Raw genomic sequence first — 20,684 nt, forward strand, 5'->3', positions numbered from 1 at the left:
GTTGACTCACCAATCACCGCGCACAGGGCGCTGCGGCGAGCCCCCGAGCTTTCTCCCCCTTGGTTCGCTTTCTCAGGTTTGCTTTTTAATTCCCTCCGTTTCCTGTTCCGGAGGCGCGGGCGGCGCTACGATCTTGGCGGCTGCAGTTATAAGCCTGGCTTTGCTCTGACGGCGACCTCGCGGCCGGAGAGCCTTTTGTAGGTAAAAAGGGCACCTTGCGGGTGTTGGAAGAGGGAGTGCTTCCAAGTGTCCGGATTTAAACAGGGCTGGAGTGCATCCTGGGGCTGAGGCGAGAGGCGCCTGGGAGTTAGGATCGGGGATCCCCTCTTCAAATCTGCAGCTAAGGGCATAAAAGCGACCCTAGGGCCGGATCCCACAAAGAAATAGAAGTGAAAAATGAGACCTTTCATTCATTTGTGGGGCGCGTGCGATGGTCCAGGCCGGAGGCTGCGCGGGTCTCCGAGGGGAGCTTGCCTCGTGGGCTCCCAGTCTGGCGGGAGATGCAAACGGGGAAACACGCAATTATGCATCAGCGGGACCAAGGTGACCCGCCTGTAGATTCAACTGGGGGAAAGAGAGTGTCCTTAATAAACATGTTGCCGCACTTTGCAACTCTTTCTACATAGACTGATGTTCCTGGACGTGTAAACATTCCAAACAGCTCCCTCAGTTTCCCTTCTTCCGAACAGCAACCTAGGAGTAGGCAGATGCAGAACATAATTACTGTTCCAGTTGCAGTGACTTCCTTGACTTTTGAATTAAAGTTTGCATCCACAAGACAGCCTGACTAGGCCTTTAATAGGTCAGTTTCGTGATCAGTGTTTTCAGATATTCTATCTATAGAAATATTCGTGAGGATCTAATAGTGAATTTTCAACTGTTACATACGGTACAAGTGTTAGTGATCCTGACTGTTGCCGACTTCTAGGTTCAACACACTCCTTTGTGTTCCTCTGGAACTCTGTCATACCTCTTTTCTTGTGTTTATTGCATTATATTATTTTTTAAAAAATGTATTTATGGATTCTGAGTCCTTGAGTCCTACAGGCTGTGTGTCTGTCTTACTCGTCTTTGAATCCCCAGGGCCTGCAACAGTGCCCCACATGTGTAAGTTCATTAAATGTTGCATGAATGAGTGAAAAGGCCTGTTTTTGGTCTGGTTTTGATAGTGCAAATCCGTTGTGGATATATGTGGAAGGGAAACGTACAGTAGCAGCATAGAAACATATACCATTGGTGAGACAGTAAACATTTATTGACCACCTACTGTGTGCAGGATGCTCTGCCAGGGGCTGTGAAGGATACAGAAATGACTATGAATCAACCCATGTCGTCAAGGAGCTAATATTCTAGTGGAGGAGTTAGACATGTGCACACTTGACTATAATATGAGGCAGTCTCTGGTAAGTGCTGTAAAAGAAGTAAGTACAGCCTAAGAGCAAATGGAAGTAGAGGGGATGGGATTACTTCCTAAAGGGAACCAGGAAAGGCTTCACAAGAGGTGGCATTTGACATAGGTAGATGGGTAGAAGTTCAGTGGGCAGATTCATAGGGGATTTTAAGAAAGTGGGTGCAAAGAACAAGCTGGGTGATAGTACTTGGTATGTTAGGCAACTGGGAAAATCTGGGGTCATAGCTACTTCATGGGGAAGGTAATGGAGCATAAGCCTGGAAGAAGTTGGGTCCAGATTGTAGATGGCCTTAAATGCCAAGCATGGAATTTGAATTTGATTCTGTTGGCAGTGAGTGGCCCGTGGTGGCAAGATCAGCTGTGTAGGCCCTAGGTTTATCATGAGGGCCTTGGACTGAATAATAATCATTAATCAGTTATTATTTGGTGCCTACTATTTATTATACACAGTGATCGATACAGTTAAATAATCTGAAATTATTATCATGAGCCATTTGAAAATCTACCTTAAGTCCGTTGGTAAAACTTTTAGTTAGAAAGACTTTAGGGAGATGCTTTACATTAAAGCTTTTTGCATTTAATATTTATTTGAGTTTTTTAAACATTTCGCTGAAGTTTAAGTATTTGGAATGTCATTTATGTTTACAACATTCTTCTATGGGAAGAGCTGAGAATGAAAATCAAGGACAACTCTTGTGTTTATAAGATTAATGTTTGAATCTGAATGCTGGTCCCACTGTGAAGGAAACTAGAGTATGGAGAGGGAGAGGAGAAATGATTTGTTCCCCCTATGTTTTTTAGCAAATTAGAGATGGAATATGCCAAAGTCTTTTTAGCTACTGCTTGTTTTGAGTCAGCAAGACAAGTGTTAAGGGCATGTTAGAAGTTAGTTGTAAACTTTAATTCAGTTCACCATGGTCTTAATTTTGTTAGTATGCTAAATGCATTGGAGAATGCAAAATCAGTCTTGAGATAATTGCAGAAATGTTCTGTAGCGTTAGCAGCTTGGGAAACATTTTTATGTCTATTTTATTCTTTCTCTCCTCTAGAGCTTGTATTCTCTGTGGAAGATGTGACATATCCAGACAGTACGTCATGATGCAAGGCAGCACATGGTGAGTGGTGTGATGGTAACGGCAGTTGTTTTGGGAGAACAGAGAGAGGAGCAACACTGACGCTGGGCCATAAAGGGTGGGAAGGATTTAGCTATTTGAGGGGAGCAGGGAATGTGTTTGTGGGGACCATGTACATGGCTAGGAACCTGGGCCAGAGTAGTTAATGAGACATCCCGGAGTCCTGCCCTGATGGAGCTTGCACTTCTGAGGTGCAGGCTGATGTTAAAGATGGAAGTAGGTAATTAGTTGGTGAATTATAATTACAGGAATACATCACTTTATTGCACTTCACTTTATGGCACTTCACAGATACTGTGTTTTTGACAAATTAAAGGTTTGTGGCAACCCTGCATCGAGCAAGTCCATCGGCGCCATTTTTCCAACAAGATCACTTTTTTTCTCTGTGTCACATTTTGGTAATTCTTGTGACATTTCAAACTTCTTCATTATTGTTATATTGGTTGTGGTGATCTGTGATCAGTGGTCTTCAATGTTACTGTTGTAATTGTTTTGGGGTGCTGTGAGCTGCACCCAATAAGGTGGCAAACTTAATTGATAATGTGTGTGTTCTGACTGCCTTTCCCCATCTCTGTCCCTCTCCTTGGGCCTCCCTATTCCCTGAGTCACAACACTATTGAAATTGGGTCAATTAATAACCCTACAGTGGCCTCTAAGTGTTCAAGTGAAAGGAAGAGAGCACGTCTCTCAGTTTAAGTCAAAAGCTAGAAGTGATGAAGCTTAGTGAGGATGGCATGTCAGAGCTGAGATAGGTCTCTCACACCAAACCGCTTGGCCAAGTTGTGAATGCAAAGGAAAAGTTCTTGAAAGACATGGAAAGTGTTACTTCAGTGAACACACGAATGATAAGAAGGCAAACAGTCTTATTGCTGATATGGAGAAAGTTTTAGTGGTCTGCATAGAAGATCAAACCACCAGTCACAACATTCCCTTAAACCAAAAATGTTCATAAAATGCATTCTGTCACCTACACTTCTCTCAAAGTCCCAGAAAAGTGCAACATACCTTTTTTTATAAAAATTTTATTGAGGTCATAATAGTTTATAACATTGTGGGATTTCATTTGTATGTTATTATTTGTCAGTCACCACATAAATGCATCCTTTTACCCCTTATGCCCACCCTCAACCCCCTTCCCCTCTGGTAACCACTAATCTGTTCTCTTTGTCCATGTGTTAGTTTATCTTCCACATATGAGTGAAATCATACGGTGTTTGTCTTTGTCTGGCTTATTTCACTTAACATAATACCTTCAAGGTCCATCCAGGTTGTTGCTAATGGGATGATTTTGTCTTTTTTTTTTAATGGCTGAGTAGTATTGCATTGTATATATATCACATCTTTATCTAGTCATCAGTCGATGGGCACTTAGGATGCTTCCATATCTTGGCTATTGTGAATAATGCCACAGTGAACATAGGAGTGCAAAAGTCTCTTCAAATTGTGGATTTCAAGTTCTTTGGATAAATACTCAGTAGTGGAATAGCTGGGTTGTATGGTATTTCTATTTTAATCTTTTGGGAAATCTCCATACTGTTTTTCCATAGTGGCTGCATAAGTTTGCATCCCCACCTGCAGTGTTTGAGAGTTCCCTGCTCTCCATGTCCTCTCCAACATTTGCAACATAACTTTTAGATGCACTAGGAAACCAAAAATTGGTGTGATTCGGTATTTGCTTTATTGTGGTGGTCTGGAACAGAGGCTACGGTATCTCTGAGGCATGCCAAGAGGATGCACAGAGTGTATGAGAGCAGAGAACCTAACAAAGGCCTGGAGGGCAGTGATAATGGTTGTAGAAAGGCCAGCAAGGGTGTTGTTATAGGAGCCAGGCAAGAGATGATGGTGTGAAGTGCATGAACTCAAGTATTTATAAAGATGGAATGATAGGAGTTTTAAAATAAGTTTTTAGCTAAAGAGGATAAGGGAGTGTGTTGAGAAGCCAGAGCTGGTGTATAGAATTATGAATGTGCAGATTATGACCTGCTGGATGAGTAGGGGAAAGCTTCCCACATGGGGTCGGCAGGTAGCTCCTCAGCGGTTCTAGGTAGTTTTGTGGTAAGCGTCTTTGCCATAGACATCTTTGCCCCAGCATTTTCGCTGCAAACACCTTCACCAGTTAGTTATGCAGTGAAAATGTTTGTGACAAAGATGTTTATTGTGAAGATGTTTACAGAAAAACCACTGGACACACCCTCAGCATCCGAGCTCTGACTTTGCGGAGGTGAAACCTACGGGTAGTTTTGATTGAAGGCGCAGTTTCAGTACACCCACCCAAAGGAAGCAGTCACAAAATTTATTACAGATCCAGAAGCGAGGGGGCGCGATGAGCCCGGGGAATGGCAGTCCTCCGTCCCAGGTCATGAGCAAACAGGAGATAGAGAGCTGGGTAGCAAGCACCTATTACAGTCACGCGCCACATAATGACTTTCAGTCAATGACAGAGGTCCCATAAGATGAGTACCATATAGCCTATGTGTGTAGTAGACTATACCATCTAGGTGTGTATAAATACACTCTACAGTGTTCGCACAACAATGAACTCACCTAACCACACATTTTTCAGAACTACCCCATTGTTAAGTGACTCATGACTGTACTTATAAGGTGGTTGTGGCGGAGGTCACTAACTTTTTGCAGGCTTAACTCTAAGTGGTTATTTTAAAAGGAGCACTGGGAAAAGCAACGCAGAAACTTAATGGCGGGAATCCTAAACTCACATTCTTATCTATGTGTCCAGACTCTGGGTGTGAGCATGGTTGTCATGTAAGATGCCTAGGCAGTAACTCAGAAAAGCAAAAGTTGTTTTTCAAAAAGTTGTTTTTCTCATCACAGGGAGGAAAAGTTGTTAGATGATTCCCTGGTGTGTAACTTGAGGACCAATAAATGGTATCATCTATTGAGATAGGAAACACTAAAAAAGGAGCAAGTCATGTCTTGTAGGGGAAGATCATTAATTCCTTTTAGGACATGTTACGTTGATTTTCTGGAGTCTGCTGAGTGGGGAGGAAGGTGAAAACAGGAAGATGCTGGTGCACCTGCACAAAACGGGATGACATGGTGAGGTCAAGATTTTTGGGGAACTTGAACGAGGACATGATAGCAAATGGTTGAACAATGGCTCGTTGAATTGGTCATTCTGGAGGTGGAGCTGCTGTAGGGATTGATAAGGTCCAGGGACTGACCGAGGCAGTGGATTGTGTGGCTGAGACAGGGGAAGAGGAGTTTATTGGCCCAGAAGAGTTTCAGATAATACAGAGAACTCAGTATTAGATGAGTGGAATATTCCAGCGGCCTAAGGGGTCTGTTAATTGCTCTTGAAGATGGTCAGGCATTTGTGAAACCCTGTTTACATAGTGAGGTTCTCTTTTTCTTTTTCTTTCCTCCAACGAAGTCATAGAATGTCGTTCCACCCAGGACGAGGGTGTCCCCGAGGGCGAGGAGGACATGGAGCCAGACCCTCAGCACCAGCCTTCAGGCCCCAAAATCTGAGACTGCTTCACCCTCAGCAGCCTCCTGTGCAATATCAATATGAACCTCCAAGTGCCCCTTCCACCACATTCTCAAACTCTCCAGCCCCCAATTTTCTGCCTCCACGACCAGACTTTGTACCCTTCCCTCCACCTATGCCTCCGTCAGCACAAGGCCCTCTTCCCCCCTGCCCAATCCGGCCCCCCTTTCCCAACCACCAGATGCGGCCCCCCTTCCCGGTGCCTCCTTGTTTTCCTCCCATACCACCTCCGATGCCCTGTCCTAATAACCCTCCGGTCCCTGGAGCACCTCCTGGACAGGGCACTTTCCCTTTCATGATGCCCCCTCCTTCCATGCCCCACCCTCCACCCCCTCCAGTCATGCCACAGCAGGTCAATTATCAGTACCCTCCGGGGTACTCACATCACAATTTCCCACCTCCCAATTTTAATAGCTTCCAGAACAACCCCAGTTCTTTCCCACCCAGTGCTAATAACAGCAGCAGTCCTCACTTTAGGCATCTCCCTCCATACCCACTCCCAAAGGCTCCCAGTGAGAGAAGGTCCCCGGAAAGGCTCAAGCATTACGATGATCACAGGCACCGGGATCACAGTCATGGGCGAGGAGAGAGGCATCGGTCCTTGGATCGGCGGGAGCGAGGCCGAAGTCCTGACCGGAGAAGGCAAGAGAGCCGCTACAGGTCAGATTATGACCGAGGGAGAACGCCGTCCCGTCACCGGAGCTACGAGCGGAGCAGGTACAGCACATGTGTGTTTCTTATGAACTGCAGAGGCCCAGACACCTCTGCCATTTTTGTGTGTCAGCAAACCAAACAAAGAGGTCAATTTATAAAAGGAAAGAAATCTTGTCTGGGGCTGTTTTAAAGAGGAAGAGACAACTGACAAGTAAAGAAGTTGATGTCAGAAAAAGCCACTTTTGAGAAGCATTCCAAAATTATCAATGTAGATTCATTTCGGTGAATGTAAGCTGATTACTCTCCATAATACAGTTGATATTTGGTGATGATCCAATGAAAGATCTTGTATTTTTGTGTGTGTTATCATACTTAATTATGTTCAGTGTGATCATTGTATCAGGCTATGGCACTTGTCTTCCTTTGGAATTGATGACCTGCGTATGTTATCAATTAGGAATCAACCTAGTTAACAAGCAGAGCCTGCTTTCTGATTTTTAGGATAAGTGGAAGTTTATTGTACATTGTTGCCTTCTTGCTCTGTTTCCGTGTAAAATGAAATAATGTTAGTTACACATTATCAAATTACAGTTTTCAAAAATAGCTTTTAACCTGTTTTGTTGTATTGAAACACATTTATATGGAAGAAGGTTGTATTTAAAAAATATTATTCCATTCCAGATTTCATTTCTGTTTTTCAGAATACCAAATATCTGTATATACAAGAGAATAAGGTGTTGAGCAGATGTTCTTAAACTTGGGTTCATTGATGGCCTTCTAGAAATGCTCTGAAGTTATATGCAAAATGTTATGTGTGTGTATGTTTTTCTATAAGTAAATTGGTAGCTCACAGCAGATTCTCAAGAGGTGGTGTCTCTTATCCCAAAAGCCTAAGAACGTTGGGTTAGATGGAAAAAATACAAATACACAGATAATGATTGTACTAATATTTATTTATCCCTTCAGTGAACTCTTTATATTGATGAAGATTTGAGGTTTTCCAGTTGTCAAGCTAGTAACAGTGCTTCTCGTTCTGTCCCCTGTGGTTGTTTACCTTCATTGTCTTGTGGAACTTCTGTGCTAAAAATATTTGAGCTCCCCAAACCAGACCACTTGGTTGTTTGGGTTTTAGAGAGCTGGTCTTGGCTCCTGTGCAATCGGTTCACTTCTTGGTTTCCATGTTTTTCTCATGACTGTTGGTGTGATTCTGAACATTTTGCCAGTAAATGGTAATGGTTATTCTCACCTGAAGAATGCTCTGAAGGTTTGGAAGGAAATGCGTTGTTGCCTTTCCCCAACGCCCAGTGGAAGGTAGAAGGGAGCGTGTTTCCTGCAGAGATGAGTGGTTTCTGGTGGGCCAAAGCTGACCGAGCGTCAGTAAACTTTTAAAAAATCTTATCAGCATGAATTACTGTTTCTGGTCAATTTTGTTCTTAATTATTCCATGATGGACTAGTTGGCAGAGGCCTGTGATTGTTTATTTTACAATTTTATGGTGAAAATCCAAACTGGAAAGAGTTTAAACGTTTTCTTCAGTCTTTAAAGTGATTGTTAATAATCCTACCTCTGGGGAAACATTTTGCTGCAAACTTTAACATTCTAGATAGCATTTTTAAAAATCTGTTTTGGGGTGCGTTAGTTAGAGGAGTTTTTAGGGCTGTGCTGTAAAATCCTAAATTTTTCCATCTAGGCGTAAACTTGGAGTTATATGTTTGAAGAAACTCAGATGTCCTGTAAACTGAGGATCTCTATCAGTAAGTGAAATCCAGTGCCAAAAGAATTGCATTAATCTCTATTATCCTAAACCACAACTTCTTATGAAGGACCTACTTAGGCTGTTGGCTCTTCTTTCTAAATGGCCTTTATTTACATTGGAATGGTTTTATAATGCTGTACCTGGGGCTTTTTTCCTGGAGCTGCCTTAGTGGCACAGCCACATTATAATTGGCTCCCTTAGAGGTCTTAGGTGGAGTGTCAGTTATCTATCTTATGTGGAATGCTTCTGTGAAATAAACATAGGGCACATGACGTCCTAATATAACTTCTAGAAGTATATTGCAAAAAACCAAAACTTCACAGATTGGTGCCTTAGATTGTGTTAAGTTTCTGTAAATTCTATAGTCTGTCCTCTGACTACTTCTCCCCTTGCTTCTTGGGGTAGGTGAATCGAACCTTTTACAAATTCCGTCTTCCTTCTTTTTCTCCTCCTCTGAAATGTGCTTGAATAATAATAATTACAGGGCTGTTTTAGGGCAACCTATTTCTAGAAAAAGTTTATGAAGAAGTGGATAAATGTGTTTGTTATGAAAGAGCAAGGTTGCTGTGGGGGATGGGAAATAAACAGCCGCAGATGCAGTGCCCGAACACTCTGCTGTGCAATGGGGAACAGTGCAGTGGCTTCCAGTGAGTAGTGCTACAGCACACTTGTCCACAGAGCTGTCCTGTTGCCAGGACCGTGTGTAGCCATTGGAGAGCCAGTATTATGTACCTACGGAATATCCTAATGCTCGCAAACAAGGAAGAGCTTTTGGAAAAGTAACCCAAACATGGTTTTTCTTGCTTTACATGGGTTCCTGATAGAGCGTTATTAATGTGATTTATCCCCAAATTGGTCTTTTCAGTTTAGACCCGCTCAGAGGTAGTGATCATCATCAGAAGTGCTGTTCTTGAATGCAAAATTCTATTGCCTAGATGTTAAAAACAAAAATGAGAAATTTTCTCTAAATAGAGTTTTTCTTTGGAACTTTGGGCTATTATTCTTTTCAGCAGCCATGCCATTATGAATTACACTGTATCTTGGACATGTGGTACTGCTCACTAGTTTCTATAATTGGGATTTACTTCCTAAAAGTAAAGTGGAATTTTAGAAGTGTATCAGATGAAGGGTGTGGAATCACAAGCTCTAGCTACTCTGTTTTGGACACCTGGTGTGTGCCTGAAGATTGTGTCTGTCCCAAAGAAGATTATTCAGAGGAGTCTTTTCTGAGGTTGGGGTGAGCTTTAAGTGAAAAAACAATTTTTGTTTTAATATCTAAGCAGTCACTGCTCTCAGTTTCGTAAGTTTTGACTTTGATACATTGACATTTCTTCTGTTTGGCTATAGGTTGGGAAATATTTTGGAATTGAGAAATTTTTATAGTCTTGCTGGACTCAGGCTAACTATAGCTTTTTTTTTTTTCTGTTCTAAGATTGGGTGGTTATTTGCCTTAGATATAGTTCTGATTCAAACACACTAAAGTTCTGATTTTTGTTCCATATCTTCACTATACTTATTAAATAGACTCAGAAGTTTTTATTGTTATTAAATGCTAGTTTTACATTGGAAGGTTTTAAACTCCCTCATTCTTCTTTTACATTGGGTAAACTGAGCTTCCCCGTTTAGAGTTTTTTCTAGATGAAAATAGCATTTAAAGGTAAAGTGACTTAGAGTCTCATGGCAGCTAGTGATAGCTAGAACTACAACCCAGGCCTGTCACCTATAAGAGTTTAGAGGTCTTTCATTATAGAACCTTGTCCTAATTTTTACTATAAAAGCTTTAATTTGCATTTATTTTATGAATGAATTTGAGAGTTTTCTAGAAATCAATAGGCAGTAGAATCCTTTAAAGTTTTCCCTGTAAGTTAAATAACCAAGGATTGGCTGGTTGGAAGCTCTTGAGAGAAGATTATGATAAAATTCCCTTTCTTGCTCAGCATCAAGTTATGACTTCTTTCTTTAAAGAAAACAGCAAAAAATGTCCAAGTTAGTTAACTTCTGTAAAGTGAAAAGCTCCTTTGTCCTCTACTAAATGAAGGATGAATAAAAAAGTCCCATAGAGAATAGTGCCTGAAAAATTCTTAGGTGAAGTCCATTTATTTAGAAGATGCATTCAGTGAAAAGAGATGGTGTTTTTGAGTCTTTCTGTTGAAAACAGCTCTGTGTATTAATTCCTTTAAGAGAGCGGGAACGGGAGAGACACAGGCACCGGGACAGCCGAAGATCACCATCTCTGGAAAGGTCCTACAAAAAAGAGTATAAGAGATCTGGAAGGTAAGCAAGGAGTTGACACTGAAAGAAGTCATAGGATTATCTCCTTGAATTCAGATTTTGTGCTTGTGCAGAGTATCAGCCAAGTCTTCAAAATAGCCTAAGAGTCTGTCCAAAATGCCCTGCGAAAAGCTAATGCAGCCAGGAACTGAAAAATCTTTACTTTCAAGATGTACTGATTATGCACAAAGAAAATCTTGATAAATTTCCAAAAATTATAAGTTATATGGGCCACTTTTTCTGACCTTAATTGGTATAAAACTTTGTTAATAATTCAAGTTTTTTTGAAGAAAACCTTGGAAATTCATAATTATGCTCTTAAATTTACTTGTTTCAGGAAAAAAGAGCAAAACTGCAGTCACACTTTATTTAGAAAAATGGCATTGAGATTGCTGTGAACCCACACTTAGAGGATGTAAGAAGTTGTATATCAAGAAGTAAAATTCATAATCTCATATAATAGTAATTACAAACAGCACTCTGGAATCTGACAGATCTGGAATAATTTATTAGTTTTCCCAACTTTGTTCTTGGGCAAAGATGTCTAACCTTTTTAAGCCTCAATGTCTTTGTCTGAAATAAGGACAGTTATACTTGCCTTATTGAGTGGTGAGGGATCATTGAGATAAAACATGTAAAACACTTAGAACTGGCCCAAAGTTAGTGCCAAATAAACGGTAACCATATGTGTAATTATCTGATCACTTGCCTCGAGAAATTGGTAGAGTATAAGAAAAGCAGAAAAAGGGATTTAAAGATAAAATAAATTGATGAACTCGAAAACAGAACTATAGCAATATAACAATATTGTAAATAAATGCAAGGCCTTTCTTTGCAAGGTCATACAAGTTAAAAAATGGCAAGTCAAGGGGCTGGCCCCATGGCGGAGTGGTTGAGTTGGCGCGCTCCGCTGCAGGTGGCCCAGTGTTTCGTTGGTTCGGGTCCTGGGCGCGGACATGGCGCTGCTCGTCAAGCCACGCTGGGGCAGCGTCCCACGTGCCACAACTAGAGGGACCCATGATGAAGAATATACAGCTATGTACTGGGGGGGCTTTGGGGAGAAAAACAAAAAAAATAAAATCTTAAAAAAAAAAAAATGGCAAGTCAAGAAAAGAGAAACATATTTCCTTAGGTATAAGAAAGAATTATTATATTTATATTATATATTATTATATTATATAAGTATTATTATAGGAATGAATGAGATTTAAAAATTACACTACGTTGGTCTAAGTACAGCTATTTAAAAAATTAACAAACTTGGATGTGATGGGTTGATTTCTAGGAAAACAAAAATTACAAACTTTACACAAGAAGCAGGAAATATTAATAGGCTGATAACCATGGGAAAAAATGAAACAGTTGAATTTGTACCATCTTCCAAAATTTTTAAACTGTTCTAGAACACTGAAGAAGATGGAAGGAAAGCTCAGCTCATGCTCTGATACCAGGAAAACCCAGATGGCAAAGCCTAATCAATGAAAAGAAAACTACAAGACAATCTCTCTTACAAATATGGATATAAAAATGCTTTAGTATATTAGCAAGTTGTTTTCAGTAGTGTGTTAAAACAACTGAGTTTGTTCCAAGATTGCATGGATAGATAGATTGGTAATAGGCAATCTCTAATTCTTTGTGTCAGAATCTGTAGGGTTATCTACCTGCCTATTCAGTATGTAAAATAAAAGCAGCATCTATTTATGAGTAAAAACGTGAGTGAGCAAAGAATATAAGCAGACTTTTTAAATAAGATGCAGAACATTATCTCATGATGAGCATGATGACACTATCTCAGAAGAACCAAATTTAATTCAGAAACCTTATAGGCTTTCCCATACAAGTTAGAAAAAAGACAAGGAGGCCCCTTTGCCTATCATTGTTACCTAACATTGTGCAACTTAATCAGTAAACAAGTGAAAAACATTGTCTTCTTGTCTGTCCCAGGTGTTATACTGGTGCAAGTGATATAGTCGTTAACAGGAGTCCCCATTTTACGAGAATAAGGAAGTTAAGTGCTGTGAGAAGTGCTTTTGATGGAGCAGTTACATCTTGTTCTGGGAACACAGCAATGAAAAACTCAGTCTGGGGTAGTCCTAGAGAAATGGACATTTTCCTGATAGCTGAAGTATGTGTGGGAATGCAGTAGGGAAGGGAGTGTCAGAGGAAGAGAGAAGAGCACGTGTGAAGGTTGCAGGGTGGAGAAATGCTCTGAGAAGGTCAACCCTGGAGGCTGGGAAGTGAGTTTAGAAGACTTGTAGTAATTCACGAAAGAAATGATTGTGCCTAGATCAGGGCAATGAGAGTGGTAATGGGGAAAGGTAGAGGTAATTGACAGATATTTATGAGATTGAGTCTGCAGGACCTGATAACTGATCATGAGGGAAGAAAAGTAACAGCTGAGATCTGGTGTTCCCCGTTGAGGGTGAGTGAGGGATACTAAGAGGCAAGAGGGGTTCAATTTTGGGCATGTGGAGTTCAGAATCTATGAGACAACCAAATGGAATTATGTGGTAGTTAATTGGATGTACCGGTGTAAAGTTCAGAAAAGAGATCCCAGCTGAAATAGTAAATGCCATGGAGTAGATGAGATAACTAGGAAGAGTTTGTTCAGTGAGAAAGGGCCTGAGGAGGAGGAGAAAAAGGAGACAAGGATAGGAAAAAAGCCAAGATATTGTGTTGGTGGACATCACTGAAGACCCATTTGAGGTTGATGATTTTTAATGTAGAGTGCTGGAAATCTCTTTGGTCTAGTGGTTTCTTTTCCAGTGCCAAGTCGCTTGTGGAGAAGGCAGACTTGGATTCTGCGAGTTCTAGCTAATGCAGTAGATGAGAAAATAAAAATTAGAGTTGTAAATACTGTAAAGGAGAATACTTATCATAGTGTAATATAGCATATTGTTAAACAATTTTGAGTTTGGATTTTGAAGTTTGGAATGCCTGAGACACCTAAAAAAGATGTTTTGCTCCTGTTTTGAAATGCCCCCCTCAAAGTGTTAAAAAAAAGAAAAAAAAGTACTAATTGGTATTCACAACAGACACCCCTGACCATCCAACATTCAAGACACCTGCCTAAAGGGGAGGGGATGAGGATGTCTTTTGCCCGTGATGATAATAATAAGCATTTGGTGGGATTTTTAGTACATGTCAAAATGTCTGTGTCAAACAGCCATATTAGCATCTGAATACCACTTACTAGCATTGTGATATTGGGCAAGTGATGTAGTTTCTAATTCTGTTTCCTCTGTAGGAGATGTTCATATCTGCCTCATAGGATTCTTGTAAGGATTAAATGTGAGTGTCAGTAAAATGCCTAGCAGAGTGTCAGGTTCTCAGTAAACACCAAAAACAAACAGAACCACACCATTGGGAGCTAAGAGTTGCCATTATTAGCTAATGGTATTATCAGGAAAATTCAAGAGGATCAGCTAACAAAGAAAGAGAATTAACTCACTGAAGTTGACAGTTATAAAATAAACATACCCAAATTAATAGACTCCTTAAATACAAGGAATACCTACTTAGAAAATGTAACAGGAAAGCAAAATGTAGATTCACTATAGAAAAGTTAAATTAATTAAAATTAAATATCTTAGTAAACTTAAAAAAATATGTAGATTAATGGGAAGAAACTATAAATGTAGCTGATGACAAAGAAGGTGATGTCAATGAATGGAGGGCATGCCATGTTCCTGTAGTGGAAGTGGAAGATAGTATAAAAATACCAGTTGTCTTCAAAATAATCTACAATTTTGATGTAACTTAAGTCAAAGTACTGGTTTTAGAACTTCATAATGACTCGGATTCTTCTTTGGAACAGAAGTGAGAATGATGAAGAAAATAATAATGCGGAAACACTTTGTCTAGTAGTATTAAAATATTCTATAAACATGTAGTTACAGCAATTTGATATGGGTATAAATAGATCAATGAAACAAATATTGAGCAATATTCAAGAATATATAAAAATTTACACCTATCATAAAGTTGTTTCACATCAGAGGAGAAACTGACATGGGGACCATTGGTGAGCCGTATGGAGGAGAAAACTGAAATTAGATTTCTGCTTTATATCTTGAAGAGAGAGTAAAAAAATTAATATTAAAAGTAACTGAAGAAAACATAAAATATTTAACCTTGGAATGGAATTCCAAGCATAACACTAAGGCAGGAAATATAAAAAAATTCTCTAGATTTGGCCATATAAAAAAGTTGTTTGTAGCAATAAAAAGGAATAAAAGGAAAACGAAAAACTGAAAAAGATTCCATTACGTTTGTCAGAAGGGTGATTATCTTAATAAAAACTCTTTCAGTAAGACTATAATCCTAGTTTAAATAACATTGGCATAGCATATGACTGGATATTCATAAAAGAAGTGAACACGAAATGTGTCATTTCGGTAGTGATAAAAAATTGCAAGATAAATTAAATGAGATACTTTTCCCATCAGAAAGGCAAAGATTAAAAACGATCATGTTGACAGGATATGTGGAAACGGGAACTTGTGGATGGTTTTGATTGGTCTAAACTGGTACTGCTTATCTGGAGAGAAAGCTTAAAAAAAAAGGTACACACTTTTTTGTGTGAAATAAAATGGGCAAAGAACACGTGTGTTTATGGTAGCATTGTTTGTGATGGCAAAAACACGGTAACAACCTAAGTGACTGTGGCCACATTTGTTAAATTATGGTGTATACATATGAAAGAATAATGTGCAATTATTAAAAATGGTTCAGATATAGAGGTACTGAAATAAAAAGGTGTTCCTGACTTACTATTGAGTGAGAAGGGCAGGCTATGGAGTTCCTTGTTTGTTAAAATGTGTATATTTCTATACTTTCATATATTTATATGTTTTAACATATTTGTAAATTTAGTGGTCATTTCTGGTGTTACAGGTGATTTTTGTTTTATTTCTGTTAATGCTTTGATTTTTTTTTACAGTGAATGTATATACATTTTGCTTTATAGTAACTTTTTTTTTCTGGTAACAAAGCTAATGATGTACATTAGAATATTTAGAAATTAATAAGTAATCAATATGTATAATCTTTCTAATCACTCACCCCTTACCTCCAATGTATACAATGTAGACACTCCCACTTTCCCTGTCGTAAAATTAGAAGTTAGTGGTAGAGTTGATGGAAAGAGCTAATTTGTGACTTTGCTCTGGATACATACTTTCTTGGATAATAGTAACTTTGTTAGTGGAGCTGCAGAGGCTGCCAGCGTAACACTGATAAAGCAGTTACCTCCTTGTCTGGATTCTCGAGGTCTATATGTTTCCACCTAAATTTCTTGGGCTTAAATTAAAATCTATTCTATAGATTTTTCCCTCCAAGCATATCCATAAGATGGGCCTTTGCAAATTTCAAGCCCCAGAAGTTCGAGGAGATAGAGTTGGTTTTATCCTTTTTAACTGAGTTAATATTAGTATTTGTGGGAATCATAACTAGGCAAAGTGGTGGTTCTCTAAGCAGTAATGCCCAAGTGTGGGCTTCCAGAGAGATGGTTAGGGAAGATGTAACTGGTTCACTCTTGCATTATGGTCCTCAGGCTAAATTTATGGCCAAGTTGAGACCATGTTTTGTGAAGCCTTCTTTTTCTTGGCAAAGCAAGATGTGGAGGCTTCAAAACTAGCATTCTCTTTGCCGAAATTGTCTACATGTGGAGATTTCCAAATATTCCCCAAATATCTTTCTCTTCTAGGAGTTATGGTTTGCCAGTTGTTCCTGAACCTGCTGGATGCACACCAGAATCACCTGGGGAGATTATTAAAAATACAGATTCTTGGGCCCCACCCCTGGAGACTGTGAATCAGTAAGTAGATCTGGGGTAGGGCCTGGGAATTTGTATTTTTAAACAAGGAACTTCAGGTGATTCTGATGCCACCAGACTGATGATTGGGAATCACTGGTTTAACAAAAGTAAATATGGTGGTTTGGCATGGCATTTTCATTTCAGGTGAAAAATGAATTGAACAGGTGAGATAGAATAGTTTTACAGTGGAAGAACATTTTAATAATTAGCCTCCTCCGTCCCCTTTTGAAGTCGCTCCCCAAGTAGGGAGAAGAAGAGAGCTCGTTGGGAAGAAGAAAAAGACAGATGGAGCGACACCCAGAGCTCTGGCAAGGAGAAGAACTATACCTCAATCAAGGAAAAAGAGGCGGAGGAGACGCCGCCTGACAAAAATGAGGAGGAGGAGGAAGAACTTCTCAAGCCCGTGTGGATTCGATGCACCCACTCAGAAAACTACTACTCCAGTGACCCCATGGATCAGGTGGTAGGTCTGAAGTAGGAGGGGAGCTAGAAACCAGGGTTTCTCAACCTCGGCGCTATTGGCATTTTGGGCCAGATAGTTCTTTGTGGTGGGGCCTGCGCTGTGTGCTGCAGAATGTTGAGCAGCATCTCTGGGCTCTATGCACTGGATGCCAGTAGAACCCTTCCCCAGTCGTGATAACCAAAGCTGTCTTCAGACATTGCCAAATGTCCCCAGGGGGAAAAAAGCCACTGCAGGTTGAGAACCACTGCTATAGACAAAAGCTGTTTTACAAAGCCAGAGGCAAGAGGGCAGTAGATTAACTAAAGTATCTCTTCATTCTGCATTTTTTATGACACTGCTAGTCTTGACACTGGTAGTGGTGTAAGCTCTCACTCATAACTACTTTATGCAGTTTGTGCTATGTATGTGTGTGTGTGTTTTTCCCTTAAAATGGGAAATAAGGAAGAATTTGAGTTTGTTTCTTATGAGTCTGACCTTGACCAAAGATAACCATGGGAAGTTTCCCATCATGTTGGCTGGTTCTGTGGAATGGCAGGAATCGTCACCCTTAGTGGGCTCTTAGAGACTCAGTGCATGTGCTGCTCCCAATGGGGCTCCTGGGACACAGCAGCCGACACTCTCATTGCGTGGTGGACTCCATGACCTCCTCTGTGCACTTGCTTCTCTTTTCCTTTCCTTTCTTCCGTCTCCATTTTTTTTTTTTTTGGTCACTCTGTTTTCTCTCTTTCTCCTGATAGGCATTATGCCTCCATCCTATTAACTGAGGCATATTTGCCACAGGGTGGACACACAGTAATGTTCACTGATTAAATGGCTGAGTGAAGGAATGAATATGTACAGGTTGAGGACATAAGAGGTTGGAGGTGTTAGAATTAGTGCATGGGGTTAGATAAGAGAATGTTCTGTTGTTTGGAATTTTGTGGAAATAGCTTCTACTTGGACTGGACCCTTATCTATAGGGAACTTGAAAGCAGACTTGTCTTTGGAAAGAAGGGTTTGAGAAATCACTCATAGTGGTGTGATATTCTACTTGATAATTAGAGCAGGGTTTTAAGTCATAGTTCATGGGATACAGGGAAGGGAAAGCTCATATACAAAGCATTTTTATGGTGCCAGAACTTTACTCCATGCTTCTCATGTTCCCTTATTTACTTCCCCAAACATCCCTGGAGAGAAGGTATCTGTCAGTTAGGAATGCTGCTGTAAGGAATGGTACCTGATTAATCGTGACTTAGATGAGCCGCGCTTATTTTTCTCAACCAAGCGTGTGGGGAGAGGTGGTGGCTGGTCTTCATTTAGAGGCTCAGGGATGGCAGGGCTCTAGGTTCGTGTTTGCTGTCTTCTGGCGCCTCCACAACGGTTGCGGGATGAGCGCAGCAGCTCCAGACAGCACATCATTACACACCTCTGTCCAGACACAGGACACAGAGGGCAGTGTCGGGTGGAACCTTCCTCTAGCAACTTCCCCAGAGCTCCCACAGATCTTTTCTTCCATCTCTTTGCCAGAACTGCATTGTATGTCTTCCCCAGGGATTTGTTTTCCATCACTGCTGTAACAAACTTCCAGAAACTTCATGGCTTAAAAACAACACACATTTATTTCTCATAGTTCTGTCGGCCAGAAGTCAAACTTGGGTCTCACTGGCCAAATCAGAATGTCAGCAGGGCTGCCTTTCTTTTTGGAGAGAATCTGTTTTCTTGCTCATTCAGGTTGCTGGCAGAGTTCAGTTCCTTGTGGCTATAGGATGGAGGTCCTTGTTGGCTGGCAGGTAAGGGCAGTTTCCAGCTTCTAGAGGCCATGTGCATTCCTTGGCTCGTGGACCCCTTCATTTGTCTTCAAAGCCAGCAGCACAGGTCGAGTCCCTCTTGTGCTTTGAATATCTTCTGCTTCTGTTACGCCTCTGACTACTGTTGAGAAAGGTTCTTCGATTTTAAGGGCTCGTATTAGATTGGGCCCACCCAGATAATCCGGGATAATCGCCTCATCTCAAATTATGTAACCTTAATCCCATCTGTAAAGTCCTTTCTGCCATGTAAGGTAACATATCAGTTTCTGGGGATTAGGACAGGGACATCTTTCAGGGTGAAAGCCCACATTCGCTAGGTCAGGAGTTCTCTGCTCCAAATCTGAAGGCATCATGGTTCTATTAGCAAGGAAGAAGGAGAGAATGGCTGCCATAGGTGCTATTATTCTTAAAACAAAACAACATAGTTGAAGACATTGAGGTACAGAGAGTTTAAACAGCACAGTTTTGTTTTTTTCCCCCCTTACATTTTTATGGATGTATTAAAACTCCAGTGTAGAAGGAAGGCTGGTAAACCAGAAGCCCACCATTTGCCTATGCGTTTTGTCGTCTGATGTGGTAAGAATGTGAGAGCCATACCAGCCTTGCTGTGTCAGTAACAAGTTGAGGCTGAGGAGAAGCAATTACCCTCTTTTGGGATAACTGCAGATTTTATGATTTGTTTTAATTTTCTTTTTATGTCTGAAAGGTCTAGTCATTACATTTTGAAAATTACTAAGTCAAAGAGTATGGACATTAAAAACAATTTCCAACCTGGGAAGAGAGTAGGGAAAAGTGGAGAACTAGGAATACGTTGCTGAACTCTGTGTGTGTGTGTGTGTGTGTGTGTGTGTGTGTGTGTGTGTGTGTATCCCTCTGTTTATGGGGTGTATGTGTGGGGAAATATACAGGATATTTCTTTTTGATTATTGGATTATTGTAGAAGACAGTCTATCAGTGATTTTTAGTAGGGGAGTGTATGCTCCCTATGGGGGTGTCAGGTATCATGACTTCTCAGGGGGTCATAATTTTTTTGTCATATCAAAAGGGCATAGATGAACAGTGCTGATATTCCTGAATGTTGGCAAAGTGCATTTTCCTAAGGACTGTGTCAGGCATAAATGTGTGTGTGATTCAGAGCATCATTGCCAGTGTTGGTTATCTTGTTTTTAAATGTTTTTTAAATTGAGGGTTGAAAAATGGCATCTTGCTGTTATAAATCTTTGATTACTTAGAGGTCTTAGGTCTGTTTGGTATGACTATTATTAATATAGTTCCTAATATTGATCCTTTATTTTTCAAAGGGAGATTCTACTGTAGTTGGAACAAGTAGACTCCGTGACTTATATGACAAATTTGAGGAAGAGTTGGGGAGCAGGCAAGAAAAAGCCAAAGCTGCTAGACCTCCGTGGGAACCTCCCAAGACAAAGCTAGATGAAGATTTAGGTGAGTCAGAAGTTGCTAGACCAAGACCCTGTGTGCTCTTTTATTATTGCTTAATCCTGGACTTTTGAGGATGTGTCCTTGAGAGTCCCATATCGAAATTTCCTCTTTTTCATTTTGTTTTCCTTAATTCCAGTCAGCAAAATACATAGCAATAGAACATTCCTCTTTTTGATCTCATTTTTCTTTAGTTACGTTCAGCAGAATACGTAAGAGATCTCATTTGCATGGCATGCTAACAATTGTGTCCCTTGTAGAATTGTCTAGTCCTAGAATCAGAAGGGACCATAGTCCAGCCTCCTGCCAGTAGCAGGAGCCCGTTCCCCATGCCTCGTGCTTCTGACAGGCAGGCATCCCCTTGTGGCCCTTGCTGCTGCCAGGTGCTCCTGGTTTGATGAGGAGAAGCCAGCTACAGCCCTGCTCTGTTTGAAGATTGCTCTCTG

General features: G+C 40.5%; 1 protein-coding gene across 31 annotated transcripts in view; it reads left to right on the top strand.

Moving 5' to 3' along the window:
• Positions 1–20: 20 nt before the first annotated feature.
• DROSHA (drosha ribonuclease III) overlaps positions 21–20,684 on the top strand; it is a 119,921-nt gene continuing 99,257 nt past the window's right edge. For 4 of the 31 annotated variants that reach the window (XM_023625807.2, XM_070246398.1, XM_070246401.1 and 1 more), the window contains exons 1-7: positions 21–201; positions 1,277–1,403; positions 2,461–2,526; positions 5,936–6,769; positions 10,644–10,736; positions 16,783–17,014; positions 20,103–20,244. In XM_023625807.2, coding sequence (XP_023481575.1) covers positions 2,507–2,526; positions 5,936–6,769; positions 10,644–10,736; positions 16,783–17,014; positions 20,103–20,244 — 1,321 coding nt within the window. In that variant the 5' untranslated portion in view covers positions 21–201; positions 1,277–1,403; positions 2,461–2,506. Of the gene's footprint in view, positions 202–1,276; positions 1,404–2,460; positions 2,527–5,935; positions 6,770–10,643; positions 10,737–16,440; positions 16,552–16,782; positions 17,015–20,102; positions 20,245–20,684 lie in introns of all 31 variants that reach the window. The other 27 variants (XM_070246403.1, XM_070246407.1, XM_070246409.1 and 24 more) reach the window with 14 other exon arrangements.

Source organism: Equus caballus, chromosome 21 (genome assembly GCF_041296265.1).
Source record: "Equus caballus isolate H_3958 breed thoroughbred chromosome 21, TB-T2T, whole genome shotgun sequence".
Taxonomy (NCBI): domain Eukaryota; kingdom Metazoa; phylum Chordata; class Mammalia; order Perissodactyla; family Equidae; genus Equus; species Equus caballus.